General features: G+C 32.8%; 1 protein-coding gene across 1 annotated transcript in view; it reads right to left on the bottom strand.

The window, feature by feature from the left end:
• LOC145256220 (BTB/POZ domain-containing protein KCTD3-like) overlaps positions 1–17,977 on the bottom strand; it is a 78,946-nt gene that overhangs the window by 8,319 nt on the left and 52,650 nt on the right. Inside the window, exons 12-18 of the mRNA XM_080114840.1 lie at positions 17,437–17,552; positions 14,932–15,019; positions 13,241–13,357; positions 10,312–10,482; positions 9,177–9,344; positions 7,829–7,925; positions 903–1,035 (exon numbers count right to left, since the gene is read on the bottom strand). Coding sequence (XP_079970966.1) covers positions 903–1,035; positions 7,829–7,925; positions 9,177–9,344; positions 10,312–10,482; positions 13,241–13,357; positions 14,932–15,019; positions 17,437–17,552 — 890 coding nt within the window. The remainder of the gene's footprint in view (positions 1–902; positions 1,036–7,828; positions 7,926–9,176; positions 9,345–10,311; positions 10,483–13,240; positions 13,358–14,931; positions 15,020–17,436; positions 17,553–17,977) is intronic.

Here is a 17,977-nt window from a genome sequence, read left to right as displayed (position 1 = left end):
AGTCAGCAGTTCTCAAATTAAATTTGTTGATTTCTTAAATTTGTATTCTTATATAAGAATACAAATTTAAGACTGTAAAAATATATTTTGACTGAATTTATTATTCGACAGAATACTCAAATAAGATACATTGAAATTTCCTTAATCCGCGGGGTTTCAAAGAAATATGTTCTTCTCATCAGAGGAAAGATATCAGCAAATGAATATTATAACAAAGCTATGAATTTGCTGGCATTGGCATCAATTGAAGCAGTATTACATGAAAGCTAGTTATAAATGAAATAAAAAAAACGTTTGTGTGCAAAGAGTTTATGAAATGGGAGGGAAAAAAATAAAAGGAGAAATTTAAAATCAAGGATTAAAAAAACAGACGAAAAGATATGGAGAGGTTAAGTACTCCGACATACAGTGCCTGAAATTCCCAAATTGGTCACCCATCTGGTACTGACCAGACACAATGTTGCTTAACTTCGGTGATCTAACAAGAACCGGTGTGTCAACGTGATCATGCCGAATACCTTACAGTATAACATGTCTATAAATATATATACATACACAAATGACATACTGTTCGTTCTTTATTACGTGTAATGTAAAATTTTATATCAGTAAAAGGCAGCAATCTTTCGGTAGACAAAATGACTCACTTTTTATTTCTTCCATCATATTCCTTCCCCTTTCTTTAATAAGAGTTTATTAGCAGGGACTTGTTGTACATTAACTTTAAATCTGTTGGCTTTTCTTCCTCATCAGATTTTATGGTTATAACATTATCGGATTTTATTTCAGACTTAACTGACGATCGAACGCATATGTATTCTCTTCAGAAGTTTATAAAAACATGTTGTGATCATTTATTATCCACTGAAAATGTACCTATAAACACTTATACAAATAAATACCTGTATACTGCCATTGGAATGACCTGTAAATAAGTAACGTCTTGGCCGGGAACCCATACGATTGGAGCCTTCACATTCGTGCACACAGAAGGCAGTGATGGTGCTGCCATCTACAGAGCGGATGACACATATTCTGAAAAATGGGAGAGCAATGCATAAAAAAAAAATGGAAGGAAAAGAATGATTCAATATCTTAAAAAGAAAAAGAAATGGTAGAATGTATTTTATCAATTACTGAGGAGAAAAACCTATGAAAATAAACATATTTTCTAAATCACAATAAATTATTTATATAAAGAAAATCATAACTTATTTTTGTCTTCTAATAAAAAGATCCAAAAGACAAAAAAGACATAGATAAACATATATATACAAACATATATATACACATATATATATACATATATTTCTGTACAGATAAATTTTCTTATAATATATCCCAATCCTTATTAAAGAAGCTCAATGTAATTACAGAGCAATATAGTGAATAAATGACAAAAAACTATATTTCAAAATTCATGATGTTGACCATCTTATAATTTATTCCTTTAATTCAGTTGACATTTACAATTCTTGACAGTATCTGTTTCGTAGCGCAAAATCAATCACTTAACTGCAAGAGAAGCTGCAAATACCTTTAAATTGTTTCCATTACACCATTTTGAATTAAAAAAAAATTTTTTAATTCAAAATGGCGTAATGGAAACATATTAAAGGTATTTGCAGCTTCTCTTCCAATTTTCGGATTTTAATCATGTCAAAACACACTTTATTTCCTTTTGACAGATTGAGTGTTGCTATTTCTTCTGATGAGTTAAGAGTATAATAGATTCACTGATTGATATTATAATTTAGTGATTGATTTTGTGCTACGAGACAGATGCTGTTAAGAATCGTAAATGTCAACTGAATTAAAAGAATGGATTGTGAGATGGTGAACATCATGAATTTTGGAATAAAGTTTTATATATATATATATATATAAACAATAAATATCTTTCAATCTCTCCCCGCCCGGCTAAATCAATTTAAACCCCATTTTCAACCCGTTCCTTCCTCTTCCCACCACACCATGCCCACTAACATTAACTCTCCAACCTGTTGCCATGGTGATTCTTTAAATTAACTGTTACTTATGCCGTTATGAATATGAATAGCGTCTTTTAATTTTAAACCGTTATAAACTAAAAGAAACGTTTATAAGAAATTAATATTTAATTATAAACCCCTCTCTTATCGTATACACTCCTACTACTTTAAATTCCAACGTCCTCTCCCCTCCACTCCCCCTTCTTTTCTAACTCCCCTCCATCAACGATTTTTCCATTCTTATTTGATTTTATAACTTAGTCCATCTATGAATTCTGACGATGCTAGTTGGATTTTCCTCCCTTTGAGGATCTTCCGCTAGTTGAAACAATATGTAAACTCATTCTGGACTCACAGTAATAAATTCCTTATATACTGCTCTGGCTACACATTGAGCACTCTATTCCGGTTTTTTACCACTGGTAAATATATATATATATATATATATATATATATATATATATATATATATATATATGTTTGTAAATAAAGAAGCAGCTCGAGCACTGTAAAAGCGGTGGGTGAGTGTTTAGGGAAACGTGACAGTCTAGCCACACTGATGAGTTGTGATGCAATGAAACAATACTGTATGTGGATGACGTGTATATATATATATATATATATATATATATATATATTTATATATATATGTGTGTATATATCTGTGGAAATATTTTTTTTTTTCAATTATATTTATCTTTTTTTATATACTAATCCATAATTTATAAAGCTCAATGTAATTATATAGCAAACAAATGACAAAAGTCTATATTCCAAACTTCATGATGTTGACCATCTTACAATTTATTCCTTTAATTCCGTTGGCACTTACAATTCTTGACAGTTACTGTTTCGTAGCGCAAAATCATTGATTTAATTATTATATCAATCTATTTTGCTTTTAACTCATCAGAAGAAATAGCAACTATCAATCCATCAAAAAATAAAAAAATAAAATAAAATGCATTTGGACATGATTACAAAATCCGAAAATTGGATGAGAATTTGCAATTACTTTTTATTTTATCTTTTATTATGCCATCTGTCAAGAATTGTCAATACAAACATAATTAAAGGAATAAATTGTAAGAGGGTCAACAACATAAAATTGGGAATATAGATGTTTGTCATTTGTATATATATATATATATATATATATATATATATATATATATGAGAGAGAGAGAGAGAGAGAGAGAGAGAATTGTAGGATTTATTTAAATTTTGTGCAGTTGTAACCATATTGTGGACTGGAAAACGTTGGGTAGTCTTGCTTGCTGGGTTAGGAAACAGTCAACATCTGGGTGGTCCTTTTGACACAAGTTGAGGGGATTTCACATTGTTGGATGTAACAGTGATTATGATGGAAAGAAGAAACCTGTTTTCTTAACAGATAATCAAAATGACTCGCCCCACCCATGTTGGATAGCTGAAGGATCTAGTTCCAAATCATAAAATGTTTCCAAGCTGTGAAAATTGGCACCTAAGTTTTATTTGAGGGACCACCAGAAAATCAAGTCAAGCAGATAAATCTGTCAAGTGGCCATTTAATTTGTAATTGTCCATGAAGTCCCTTGGAAAGCCGGCCATCTAGATAACCTTGTTGAACCATATACAGGTGGCCTCTGGGAAAACCATTCCATGAATGATGGTAAGGGGTACAGACCGAGAGAGAGAGAGGAAGACAGACAAAGCCCCAAATAGAAGGGGGACATAGATTAGAAGTTACAGAGATAATAAGTGGCTTTTTGGCCAGTTTGAGGGAGTTTGTTAGTGAGAAGAGTTCGTTGGACATGTTTTTGCATCTGGCGGCCTAGGTGAAAAACTTAATTTCAACCATTATAATCCTGCACCAAGAATTCAAGTTTAGAGAGGTATTAAGTTCATGTTCCTACATGATAACTTTTGAATAATTATTTGTTACTAAAAATTGATTTTTTACTGTTTGCCTACGGTCGTGAAATGAATTCTTCCCCAGATTGATGTTTCACAATGTAGCTGAGGAGAGCGATGCACCTGCCTGTGAAAGCAGACTTCATCCTCAACGTCCAACATCAGATGACCAGCCGAGAGATCCTTGTGGTAGGGTTACTGACCAGCCATCATGAGAGCAGAACTACCACATGGACTTAGGGTTAAGTTCCGAAAAAGATTAAAGACCTTTGGAGACTTGAAAGGCCCAGATGCAAAGATATTGAATTTTATTTGAAAAGTGTTTTTTTTTTTTAATTTATTTTCATTTTTTTTTAAACTGTAACCCATAGTAGTCTTCTCTCTTCACCACTGTGACATCCCTCACGTGATCATCTCGAGCGTCCTTCAAATGTTATCCATGTCTCTCCCAATCGTTCTTTTTCTTTTTTTCTTCCTTGGTGGTGTCACTTTATATGCATTTACATCAACGCTATGTTACAAAACAAGGATGATCTAAGCATTGGTGGTGAAAGGAGAGTGTTAAAAGTGAGAAGCCACCTCTTCCTCATTGTTATAGATCATAGAGAGAAACAACAAAAATTTTGAGCGCCAATGATATTCAAAGTGTTGCCATAGACAGTTGTGTCATCTGCAGGAATATCAATAAATAATCTTAGAATATGATTTGGAAGATCCTTGATAATGATCAGGAATGAAGATCAAACCCAGAATAGATTCTCGAGATGTGTCTGCATTGATACTATATGCTTTGGACTCATCAACAACTATTTTTATGGACCTAAAAAGGATTTAATGATTAAGAATAAAAAGTTACTAGACTTTTTAGCCAGTTAAAATTGAGCAAAAGTTATAGCCCATTGATTTTGAATAAATACTTTATTCCAAATTAATAGTTGAATATAGTTAAATTTGTCCCCATTTTCGCATCATTTTTGCATAGTACCAATCCCTATTAATCCCTAACTGGGCATCGAACGGATACTATAATACTGAGTTCACTACACCTTATCATAACAAAGGTCTATACAAAATTTTAGACAAATTGGTCCAGTAGTTTCCGAGAAAAAAATGGAATAGACAAACAGACAGACTAAGCGAAATATAATATAGATTGATATAGAAAAATGAAGATTGGAATAAAATGCTCAATAATGAATCAAAACATCTAAGGGGGGTAAACCACATTTTAAGCAGCAAACATTTATCTCCCTTTCATTATTTGATTCATTATTTAAAAATTGTTGCTGCTTTAACAATCTTCTTAACCGGAATATTTTTTTTTTTAAACAAATGGAAGCCAAAGCACTTATTTTTTTTATTTTTTGCTCAACACACACTTCCAAACACCCGGGCAACACTGGGCACCCAGGCCAGTATTATAGAAATTAGAAAGTAATTGGAGAAAAAAAAAACCCGAAAAAAATCATCATTATTTGGTTTTGTAATTTCTATAATATAATTCAAATGGGAAACAATTTTTTCATATGCCAATACTTTCCTTATTAACCCATAACATGCAGCCACATGTGGCACAAGACATTTAATGGTGTCTAACACCTCCATGGACTATCCACAAGGGATATTATATCTCCGACAGGAAAGATAATTTACAACAAAAAAAAAAAAAAATGTTGGAACCGAAAGCTTGTTCATTCTTAAGATAAATAGTTTATTTTGGAGAAAAAACAAACACACATTGTTATTTGGCTTTATAATTCCTATATGTATATGTGTATGTATGTATGTGTATGAACATGCGTGTGTGAGTGAATGCACATACATGTTTACATTAATAGGTAATTAACCGTTAACATAATTACATCCTGTTAAGCATCTACTAAGTTGTCAATCATTAGCAATTAAAATTGTAAACTCCAACCATTTAATAAGACTGCAGAAAATAAATTAAAAATAAACAATTGAAAATTAGTTATAAATAAAAATGAATAAATAAGATTAAATATTAAAAAGAAAATCTCAACATATAATAAAATGGAAACATTTATCCCCATCTATGTTTTGTATTTATCCGCTACATCTCTACACTATACTGTCTCCAATAAATTTCCTATATCAACACATTAAACAATCCTTCAAACAAGCTACATTAACATCTTATGAAAGTAGTGTTTACATGAGAAATACTAGCATACATATAAAAGGCATCCTAAATCCATTAATATAGAGAAGATATATAATATATATATATATATATATTTAAATAAGGGAGTAGTCACCAACAATGTGTATTTTTTAACATTATTTTATTATTCCGTGTCTTGGTTTTTCATTGAGAATTACGTTTGGATCATTGTAATAATGTTTTTAAGTCATTGAAATCATTTTTACGCGCGTTTCAGACGTTCTGTGAAGCGTCCTCGTCAGAAATTATTTTCAAATGTGTTGGAGATGTAAAAATGGCAATTTTCGTAGTTCATTTGAAGTGTTTCCAAGGGGTGGAGGCTTGGAAGTGTTTATTATTCATTGGCATGTTCAATTTTTGTTACTCTTTTATTGGGCTTATCCAGGCCGCTGACCTGGTTGTAGTCACTCTCTCTTTCTGCTAGTGTTTTTTTCTTTTCCTTTAGGGTGGGGTAGGGTGTGTGCGTGTGTGTGTCTGAAACGCGCGTAAAAACGATTTCAATGACTTAAAAACATTATTACAATGATCCAAACATAATTCTCAATGAAAAACAAAGACACGGAATAATGAAATAATGTTAAAAAATACACATTGTTGGTGACTACTCCCTTATTTAAATATACATCTTTCTTTCGTTGGAATTTCTTAGCCTATTTTATTAAAATATATATATATATATATATATATATTTGAGTCCCCTTTATCCCCCAACTAAATGTATGTATACCCTTATTAAATAAATGAATCAGTCTATAAATACCAATATATAGTATTTGTGACTTCATTTTCACTTTTATTGTCTCATATATATATATATATATATATATATATATATATATATATATATATATAGACTACCTGTGACCCGTTGGGTCAGTATGTTATATTAGCTATGGAATTAATGTATGAGGGTGAGACTTGTGACGCAAAGAAAATAGTTTTTGTGACATAACAGAAACATTTCTATGAAAGTATATTAAAAATGAAAAAAAGAATATAGATAGATTTCTATGAGTCGTTCTGTTTATAATTGTTTATTTTTGAAAAAAAAAACCTTACAGCCATTGAATTATAAGTGGTTTGCCATATTGCCATACTTATAGGTAAATCTGCACTATTCAAATTTTGATATATCGTTTAATTTAAGCGTGAAAAAAAAAAACAATTGGGACACTGAAAACGTACACAGTAAAACAATACGTTGTAAAATGCTCTTATGGTTGTCAAAGGTTAACGTAGATTTATTTGTAAGAAAATTGCGTTAAAATAATTTAAACGTAATACGGAAATGAACGATGTAAAAAAAATGCAGAAAGTATTAACAATTATTTAGATAATTTAAACGCGAAAAAAAAAACCAATTGGGACGCTGAAAACGTACACAGTAAAACCATATGTTGTCAACGGATCAAAGTTGATTTATTTGTAAGAAAATTGCAACAATATACTGGTAATACAGAATAGTTGCAAAACATCCTCACCCTTCCCATATTAAATAATAATTTCTAAATAACATTAATATTTCAGTGCACAGGTCAAATTCTGCAAAAGTAGCGATTTGTGTTTATTTGATTTACGCTATCTATTATGGGTTTATGTTTATGTACACATGCGTAGCCAGAAGTCGTAAACTGGATGTTGGGTTACAACACTTGTTACAAGGTCATTTGAGTTTTATAACTATATATATATATATATATATATATATATATCATGTTTGTAAAAGGCAAAAAAAGGAACAAAAATAAATTTTACTTACCGATGCCCTGTAGAAGAAAGCTGGACGAATAACTGGTCAGAATCTGGTACAACCTTTTGAACAAAGACTTGCTGATCATCCTGTTCACCAAATGGGCCTGACAAGTCATAAAATAAAGAATATATATATATATATATATATATGCTAGCAAATAGAACTGCACGCCTGTGGAATTGTCTTCCATTTTCCTGCTTTCCAGCTATCTATAATATGGTTGTCTTCAAGTCTAACGTGAACAAGTTTCTGATGAGCCGTTACACTTAAGTTAACAAATTTACCAAATTTCCATTACTATCGATTACTATATTGTCCCTTTGACTACTGTACACTCTTTAACCCTTATCCTTGAGTGGCCGCTCGGCCTTGATAAGTAGTGCCGCCTATGTAAAAAAAAAAAAAAAAAAAAAAAAAAAAAATGTACCAAGCGCTGCATGGTAATAAATGTAACATTAAATTTCTTTAAAAAAAAAAAAAAAAAAAAACTAAAGAAACTGTGACATGTGCATGCAAGTATTGTTTTTTTTTCCAAACCGTTCATTTCTTGTAAGTGAAAAAAAAAAAATACTCGAGCTGAGATCAAAACCAAAATCTAAAGACAGTAAGTTAAGTACAATAACCATTAGGCCAGCTTGCCACGATTTAAAAAGTGTTTTCATAACTATTTATTCTTAAGATAAGGAAACTATCATATGAACGATTCGTGCATGTGCAGTCATGAAACAGTTGACAAACAGATAAAAATTTGCTGACCCACCCCCTCCCCAAGTACCAATTTTTCAATTTTGACTCTTTAGCAGCCTTTTCCAGATGAAAACTGATTATAAAGTTTTCCACACGTCTGAATACTCTATGTATCAAATTTCAAGTCTGTAGATTAAAAATTTGTTGAGTATATAGGTTGAGAGTTGTTTTCACACACACACATGCATTCTCACTTTTATAGATATATAGATTAAATCAGGGTTTAAACAACTTTCTTATAAATTATTCTTTCTTGTAATATTTGAATATAATTAACTTGTAACATGGATACCAATATCAAAGTGAAGTATTTTTGTTTATTACTGTTTTGTTGTAAAATTTTCAGAGTAAATAAAAAAATATATAACTCAAAGTGTAGTATCTGTTCTGACAATGCACTTCAATTTTGTTTCGCTTAATGCAGGAGGAATCCTTCATGATTGATGCATGTTTTATTTTTGTTACTAATCAAAATTAAAAACCGACCTTGTGTATAAATCTGCCCTTGTGGGGAGGCAAGTAAACAAAAGAAAAAAAAAAAATTTTTTTTTAAAACATATGGATGGACAGAAGGGCTAAAATTTAGCATAAAGTTGTTTTTCTTTACCTGGCAATTTTCCATGGTTTTCTCTTGAACAACAATCCGTCTGGTCGTCCACTCCTTCAAGGGAGACAATTTTAAAGGAGGCAAGTGGCATCGAACCAGGCTGTGTGGAGATCATTCCTCGAAATCGGGTCACACTCCACGTCCTCACATGGTTGTACTCTGAACACACTGGATAAGAATCGCAAAACATTATGTTGCATTATTACGATGAGAAAGTTAGATTTTACGTAATTCTATTAAAAACTTTTGGAAATTTCATCTTTTTTTTAAATGTTATATTTAGTTCATGAACAAATTGAAAAAATAAAAGTGCTACTTATTTAAAAAATTCTGTTCATGTGGATATGAAATTTATACGGGGTGAGATTAAGGGTGAAGAGAGAGACAAAAGAGATGAAGAAAGAGAGACGTAAAGGGACTAAGGGAAAGATGAAAGGGTTGAAGAGAGAAAACTTGGACGTCTTCAAGTCCAACATAAACAAACTCCTGACAAACCGCCCCCTTAAGTAAGACACTCTATCAAAACCCCCAATACTAATGATTACTACAATACTATCTCACTGATTAATGTACACGCAATAACCCTTATCCCTGAGTCGCCTTCGGGCCTTGATAAGTGGTGCTTCCATGTAAAAAAAAAAAAAAAAAGAGGTAAATAGAGAGGAGGAGAGGATACAGAAGAAGAGACAAAAGAGAAAGAAAAGGATGAAGAGAGAAAGTGTGAAAGATGAAGATGAAGAGAAAGTATGAAAGAGGTGGAAAAAGAGACAGAGAAACGGAAAGGGTGAAGAGGGAAAGAGATGGAAAGGGGTAAAGAGAGAAAGAGAAAAAGACGAAAGTAGTGAAGAGAAACAAACAAAAGGGTGAAAAGAGGAGACAAAAGGGGAAGAAAGAAAGTGAAGAAAGGGATAGAGAGAGAGAGAGAGAGAGGGGGGAATGGATGAAGAGAGAGAGAAAGAGGAAAGAGAGGAAAGGGAAAAAGAGAAAGAAAGGAAACAAATTCTCAAAGCTTCTCACCAGAAAATCTATGAACATACTGACTTCCTTTCGTCTTTAACAAAAAAATATTTTAATACGTTATCGATAATGCCTCGCTTTAAACCTTCACAAATAATTTCCCAAAACTTTTGCTTACCTGAGACCAAGTGTTTCTCTGAGAGCATAACCTTGGTGATGGGACTCCGGTGGACTGTGAACGTCTGGAATAATTGGGGACCGTGACCAACTGTTTCTGGATGCTGTACGATAACACGCACGGTACCCGAACTCGTGCCATAAGCAATCTCTATCCAGTTTCCACTTAAACCTGTTTTTTTTAAAAAAAGGAAATATTTTTTAAATCAAAATGTCAGGAACAATTGTCCAGGGTTTAGCCTCATTACCCTGATTATGTCACGTATTGACAGAAAGAGCATTTTGAACTTTTCAATTACAATCTCAAGTATTTTAAAAAGACACAAGAATATTTTGCAATAGTTTATTTCTGTACCGCATTCAAAATTTCAAATTGAAACAGATACTACAACTAACTACAATATTACTATCTTCAAGTTCAACGTAAACAAGTTCTTGTTCAGCTGTCCTCGTAAATGATCTAATTATACAAAATTACTTTTACAAACGATTATTACGCAACTGCCCCAATGGCTACTCTAGAAGTGTAAGCCATGTTTAGTTTCAGAAACGTTTCCGATGGTTCGTTGTTCTAAACAAGTCTTGAGAGGTCACTGGTTTGCAGTAGACAGAACAGTTTCCGATGGTTCGTTGTTACACACAAGTCCTGAGAGGTGACTTGTTTGCAGTAGACAGTTCCACAGAGCAAAATATTCTTACTGCGTCGAGACGGAAAAAAAACATGCGAAATTGCTCCAGAAAAGGTTTAATATTTATGAAGCAATTCTGGTTTCTGATTGGTTGGTAGCAGAACGTGAATTAATTCGATTCGTCAGTTCCTAGCAGCATCGTTTATAAATAGAATCGTCCGACTGTGTGGGATCATACCCCATTCTTCGTCCAAAATATTGCAACAACTACAATACACACATTAACCCTTCTCCTTGAGTGGCCTCCAGGCCTTGATATGTGGTGACCCCTTTGTAAAAAGAAAAGATGACGTTACATATTAGGAACGCTACGTTGCTAGCAATTAAGTTGGTACTTCAGCATTTACCAATCCGTGGATTTCAGTTTCTCAGGTGTGCTCGACCACTGACGGAAATAACTGGAAGCGGATGATTGTGACACATTAAACTGCTACAAGAAAATTATAATGGTAAACAGGAAAAACATGGAAATACAATAAATAAAATTACAAACATGTACCAACCGTAACCCGTGCGACCAAAATTATTTAAAAAAATTTTTTTCAAGTTATAAAAAAGTAGCCTTAATAGATTTGTATTAGCTAAAAACAGACCACATGTTCGTTAAAAATTGAGGAGTGTTTGTTTTTCGGTTATTTCCATCAGATACCGAGCAAGCCCAAGCCAACTTTGTAGAAATTGCAGCTCGGTAAATGCAGAAGCACCATCAAGTTAGCTCGTGTGAATTTTGAAAAGGGCCACCTTTAGTTTTTCTCAGGATAACCTTAACCTGCAAATAAAATTATACCCAGAGACAATTGACGTAAAGTTGAAGAGAGGAGGGGGGGCAGAGGTCACACTCCGTAGACAAAACTGATATAAATTATTGTACAGTAAAAAATAATTAAAACAAAAAAATCATTTAGCAAGTGTAGTCAAACATAACTTCATTTTCTTTTTTTATATGGCATTAAGCAACGCCAAGTAGCCTTGCTACTTGCAAATAAAACAAAATAACTTAAAATACAAGATATAATGGATGGCATCACTCACATGATAAAAACTATCATTTTAAAAATGTAAAGACTACACATTAGAATAAGGAAACTTTACTTAAATCTAGTAGTTAGGTACACCCATACATAAAAAAACATTTAGGCTAAATTATTATTTAACTTAGATGATTTGTTATTTTTTTTATAAAACTTCATTTGACTAAAAATTATCTCCTCCCACTTCTACTACGCCAAAACATACCAAACTCTTACCAATGAATTGTGGGAGAAAAGCAGATCATTTATGTCCACGATGTTGGTTAGGCATTATCTCAAGTGGTTCTTTTAGAGTGGTTTCATTGATAACACATGTTCTGACAGATGAGCTACGAATGTCAATTAGAGTTGGCCCCCTGGGCGTTTCATGGTCAGATTGATTCTCAGGGATCTGACAGTCAATTGAGGTTTATGAAACTTGTTTAGTGAGTTGCATAATTGCAATGCACGTGAAGGGCACAGACTTTCTGCAGGTGAGTAACAAAGAGTGGAGAGATAACACAAGAATTGGAATATGTCTGGTCTGGAGTTTAGCTAACCAGAATTCCATTTCTCCATTGAAGAAAAGAACGTTTTTCTGATAAGAGTTTCCCTGTTGTAATTATGGACAGCTTCAGTTTTTGCCAGGAATAATGACTGAGATCCTGATGATTGTGCCTTTGATATTCATGGATAAGACCAACGATTATCTTCTTGAGTAGTACCTCTGAATGATTGAATGGGGATGACCGAGAAACACTGGAATCTAAGATTTCTGGTCAGAAACATAGGTACATATATTCCAGCCTATGGGCAAGGGAGGGGAATTATAATCAGCCCGTTTGAATATGAGTGAGTTAGTCAGAGTTGAACATCTTGGGTTTGTGTGCTTCTCAGAGAGTAGTGGCCTCTTAAGCTCTAAACCAATGTACTTGTGTTTTGATTTGGTCAAGCAAAAATCTCATTTTGCAAATCTGCTATTCAACTTAAGAAAACGCATATGATCGTAACTTCCAAAGAAAATAAACCTTGCTGCCAGTACTCAACAGCAGATATGTGCTAGTTAGTCATAGTTTTTTTTAGTTTACTACAAAATGAAGCACATCAAATGTGATAGATACTGTTGTTAATAATGATAGGCAGTTCACCCTGCACATTTCTTCAGTTGCATATGTAAGGTCAATGAAAAGGGTTGAAATATGTTTAACAGTTGCTTAGCAAATAAACTTACTTGTCTTTGGTGTCAAGTAAACACTGAGGGCAGTTACCATGTCGTTGGCAGGATCTTTGTACAGTTCTGTGACTAGAAGATCATTGTCCTTCATTCGGAGAGGGAACTTCTGCATATCTATTAAAAGAATTGAAAACCAACCAATTTTAATCAAATACTTGAAATATTCTTCAAAGAATTGAAATAAGAGACTGAAAAAAAATTGTTTAAGAATTTAAATTAAATAATTGTAAATCTCCTAAAAATAACACTTACCATAAAAATAACAAAAGAGCAGAGAAAGACTAGCAATGTTTCTTTTCTAAAAAAAGGGTCAACATGAATTAGAAGAGATCCTGACTTACTAGATTGCAAAGTCGATTTTGTAATCTGTCCAGACAAGAAAGCTGCAACTCCCAAGATACGACAACAATACCTCATATTGGTGTAACATTCTACAATTTTTTTAACAATGTCGTTACATTTTAATGGACCCAACATGTTGTAGACTCTGTTGCAAAGAAATAGAAGAAAGAACAAAACTCTATGCACTTTTTCTTTTTTTAACAAAACCTTTATATCAAGTATTTCCAACAATGCATTTTTTCTAAACTACTTAAACAGTTCATTTTTCCTTTGCCAGCCGAGTGTGACTTTTCATCTCTCTGTGATGCCACCACCACCTCAAACACATCTCGAATCCTGTGTCTCAAACACATTTTTTCACACCCTCTCATATCTCAAACACATGCTTCTCTGAACACGTGTGTGCTTTTTATCTCTGCTGTGATGTCATTTTGCGCAGCTGGCTTGATGATTTGCATATGACTGCTGCTGCTAACCCAGCATCAGCAGCTCTGTTACATTAAGACATATCTGAGTTATACAGATAGAGGATTGCATCAGCACTCTGATACTTTCTTGAGTGGTAGAATGATCTAATCCAGTCTTCTATTTCAACTCTGGACTAAAAATCGGTCCTAGAAGCATTGCAAGGCAAAGAGCATCCTCAAAGAGAAAGCCATCCATTTAAACTGGGGCAAAAATTTAGAAGATTTTGGTATCCAATGCTCTTTGAAGTGCTGCCATAGATAGTATCATCTGTATAAATGTCAACGAATCATCTCAAATTACGAGACGGATGATTATTGATAGAGATCAGGAAGAGGGTTGGGCCCAAAATGGCTCCTTGGAGCACACCAACATTGGTGGTTTTGCATTTTTGTTTAATATCATTTAGAGTTTGACTTTAAGTGGTGCGGTTGGATACATGTTAATATATATATATGAAATGGACTGCTATTTTCACAGCATTACATACACTTTTTTCGTTTTAAAATAAGAAAAAGAGAAAATGAAAAATAAAAGGATAGAAAAAAAGGAAGAAAATATAGAAGGAAAAAAGGAAAAAGAAAAAAAAGAAATAGAGAATGAAAAAATGAAAACGAAAGTAAAAAAGAAAGAGACAAAAAAACATTTAAAGTGATAGAAAAAATGGAAGTGAAGAAAACAAAAAAGAAAAAATGAAAAAAAAGAACAAGAAATAAAAAAGATGAAAAAGAAAGAAAAAAGGAAAGAAAAATGAAAAAGAAAAATGAAACAGAAAAAAAAATAAAAATATGAAAAAAAGAAAGAAATGAAGAAGAAAGAAAGATATGCAATAGAAAAAAATATTCAAAAGAAAAGCAATGTAAAAAGTGAAAAAAAAATACCTATATAATAAATGGATCCATTCCTACAGCCAAGTAAAAGAAAACTTCCAGCTGTATCATAACTTGTGACTGGAACCACATCTTGAATCTAGAAATGAAAGTAATGATTAGAATTAACTTTTTTCATTTTTCTTTCAAATAGTGATGACTTCACCAACAAGTTTTGTGCCACCAGGAATATGAACCGCTTTGGTCTTGACCTTTAAAAAAATTGTATGAAGTTGCACAGAAGTGGCATCACTTAACCATAAAAGGATAGAAGCACACCTGTGTATGACATGCAAAATTATCAATAATTCTGACACACCCCTTTGTTATTGCTTTCATTTGGGCTGTGAAAGGCCTTGTCAATCTCAGAATCGGCTGAGAATTGTTTTGATAGAAATTAACTCTGAGATAAGCACACAGATAAAAATCTGAAGGAATTATGCTCCATTTAGGATTATACTTACTGATGAGATGATCACTAAAGTCTTCCTGCATATCATTGAATGACTAATTAAAAACGATTGTTGAATATTGATGAATGAAACTCTGTGGATAAGTCACAGGGTTCATACAGATTTTCAATGTCCTTTTTTCAAGGCTTTTTCAATTTTAATAGCATTTTAATTAATATTTAAACAATGTTAGAATGGTATTTATTTCAGTTTTATTTTTAATATTCCAATACAAATTTTTACTGAATGCGATTTTCAAGGCTCTTTCAAGACATTTCCCATATTTTAAAGGCGTAATAATAGAAATAAGGCCTTTTCAAGACAAAGCTTAAAATTCAAGCTTGTGCAAACCCTGAGTCAGGCATGGATTTCAGTTTATTTGTAACAAATATTGGTTATAGTCAGCTAACATATTTCCTAATTTCTGGTAGAGCACTACCGGAATCAGTGACAAGGCAAATCCGTTCCTATTATTGTTCTTCAGTATTTCTATTGTGAGGCAATTTATTTTAATAAAACATAAGAAAAGAACATTATTGAAAAGTATAAAATAAAAATTAACAAAATTATACAGATAAAAATAACACATATATACAATAAATATATTTATAAAGGTATAAAAATAAAATTATTGAAATCAAAATAAAAAATAAAATTATTGATATTAAAATAACAAAATTTTAAACATCATAAAAAAACATATACAATACATAATATTCCCCAAATAGTTGGCTTTGATTCTTCGTCACCACACGAATTCTTGCAGATGACTATAAAAAGACTAATTTTGTTATTTTATCTGTATAATTTAATTTAATTTATATTGTATACTTTTCAATAATGACATTTTCTATTTTAATTCAATAAATCGCTTTTTTTTGTTACAAAGGTCAAAGGTTTTGTCACCACTTATCAAGGCCAGAGGCCACTCGAGGATAAGGGTTAATAAGCGTACAGTGGTCAATGCGACAATGTCATAATAATTGTTAGTGGATATTTGGTAAATTGGAATACTTAAGGGGAACAGCTCATTAAGAACTTGTTTACGTTGGACTTGAAGACGACCATATTATAGTCAGCCGGAAAGCAGACAAATGGAAGAGAGTTCCACAGGTATGCAGTTCTAAGAAAGAAGCTTTGTTCATGAAATCTATGTTTAGGTTTAGGCACAGATAAAGAGTGTGGGAAATTATTGATAGTGCTTTCAGCTAGACAAGTGTTTCTTGTGTAAGTTTGGTGAGGGGGGACCATAGATTAGAGCTCAGACAAGCACTTGCCATGAAAATAACGAGACCGGCTCGCAATGTCTCTTCTGTGAGAAAAAGGTTGCAGGGAAGAGAAAAGGGCATCCCCCACTAGGTTATGAAGTCTATTTTGAACTCTGTCAAGGCAGGATTAGCTAATCCTGCCTTGACAGAGTTCAAAATAGACTTTAATATTAGGTCTTTATATATATTAGGTCTTTCTAGCAGCTCCTGCCTAGATGTGGCAACAGTACTCCATCCTTGGACGTACCTGGCTCTTATATAGGTAGAGAATTGCATCAGCAGTGAGATATCTACTGGATCGATAGAAGGATCCCACCATTTTCTCAGCAACCTTAGCAACAGATTTGATGTACGTGTTCCGATGTTCAGATCAGGAGTAATAGTCAAGCCCAGGAGCTTGTCAAAACATGGAACCTCCCCAAGATGAGAGCCATCACAAGACAAATACTGAAGAACAATAAAAATGAAGGAACTGATTTGCCTTGTCACTGTTTCCGGTAGTTCTTCACCAGAAGTTGGAAAGTATGTTAACTGACTATAACCCAAATATGATTGGACTGCAGAAACGATTGTGAATTTTAATGATTGATTTATTGGTAGTATTTTAGGAGAGCATGTGCCCTATGTGTTCGAACTATGGCAAGTAGACATGTGGTCCGAGGTGAGAGTAGTGCATATATGACAGAATATCATGTTGCAGAAACAATTTGCATTTGCTGGCATAGATTGTTTAGTTGTTAATAGTGAAAGATTGAAAATGAGGTGGGAAAGGAATCTATTACAATTCAAGTACGTACCTGCCAATGTTGGGTCATAGCATGCCACACCCCGACTTTGCCAGTCTGGCTGAGGGCCACCAACTGACTCCCAATGAAAAAAAGGGAATCCACAGAAACGTTCAAATTGAACAATCCTACAAACAAACAAAAAAACAGAAAATGAGATATTTTAAAAAAAACATGTCAATATGAAATAAATTTTACACATTTATTATTTTTTGTGAAGCTTAATTGCTTTTTTTTGTTACTTTTATTGAAATCACTCCAAAGCATGAAGCCAGTTGATGTAGGAACTAGAAAAAAAAAAAAAAAAAAAAAAAAGCTTCAAGTTCAAAAACTAGTCAACAATAAGTGTTAGATGGAAAGAAACATCGCTTATGGACTGTGATGACTAAAGGACAAAGAAAAATGAGCAATACAAACAATACATCTTTAATTCTCTGTTAATTATTTGGCGGATCATTTTATGGTATCGTTTATTAATCATAACTAGGGCTATGACAACAGCATATTCTTTTCATTGTTTTGACTCTCGAGTATATATCCGACACAAATACAA

Source organism: Euprymna scolopes, chromosome 32 (assembly GCF_053919585.1).
Source record: "Euprymna scolopes isolate OS-2025 chromosome 32, ASM5391958v1, whole genome shotgun sequence".
Taxonomy (NCBI): Eukaryota; Metazoa; Mollusca; class Cephalopoda; order Sepiida; family Sepiolidae; genus Euprymna; species Euprymna scolopes.
This window is presented reverse-complemented; position numbering and strand designations above follow the sequence as displayed.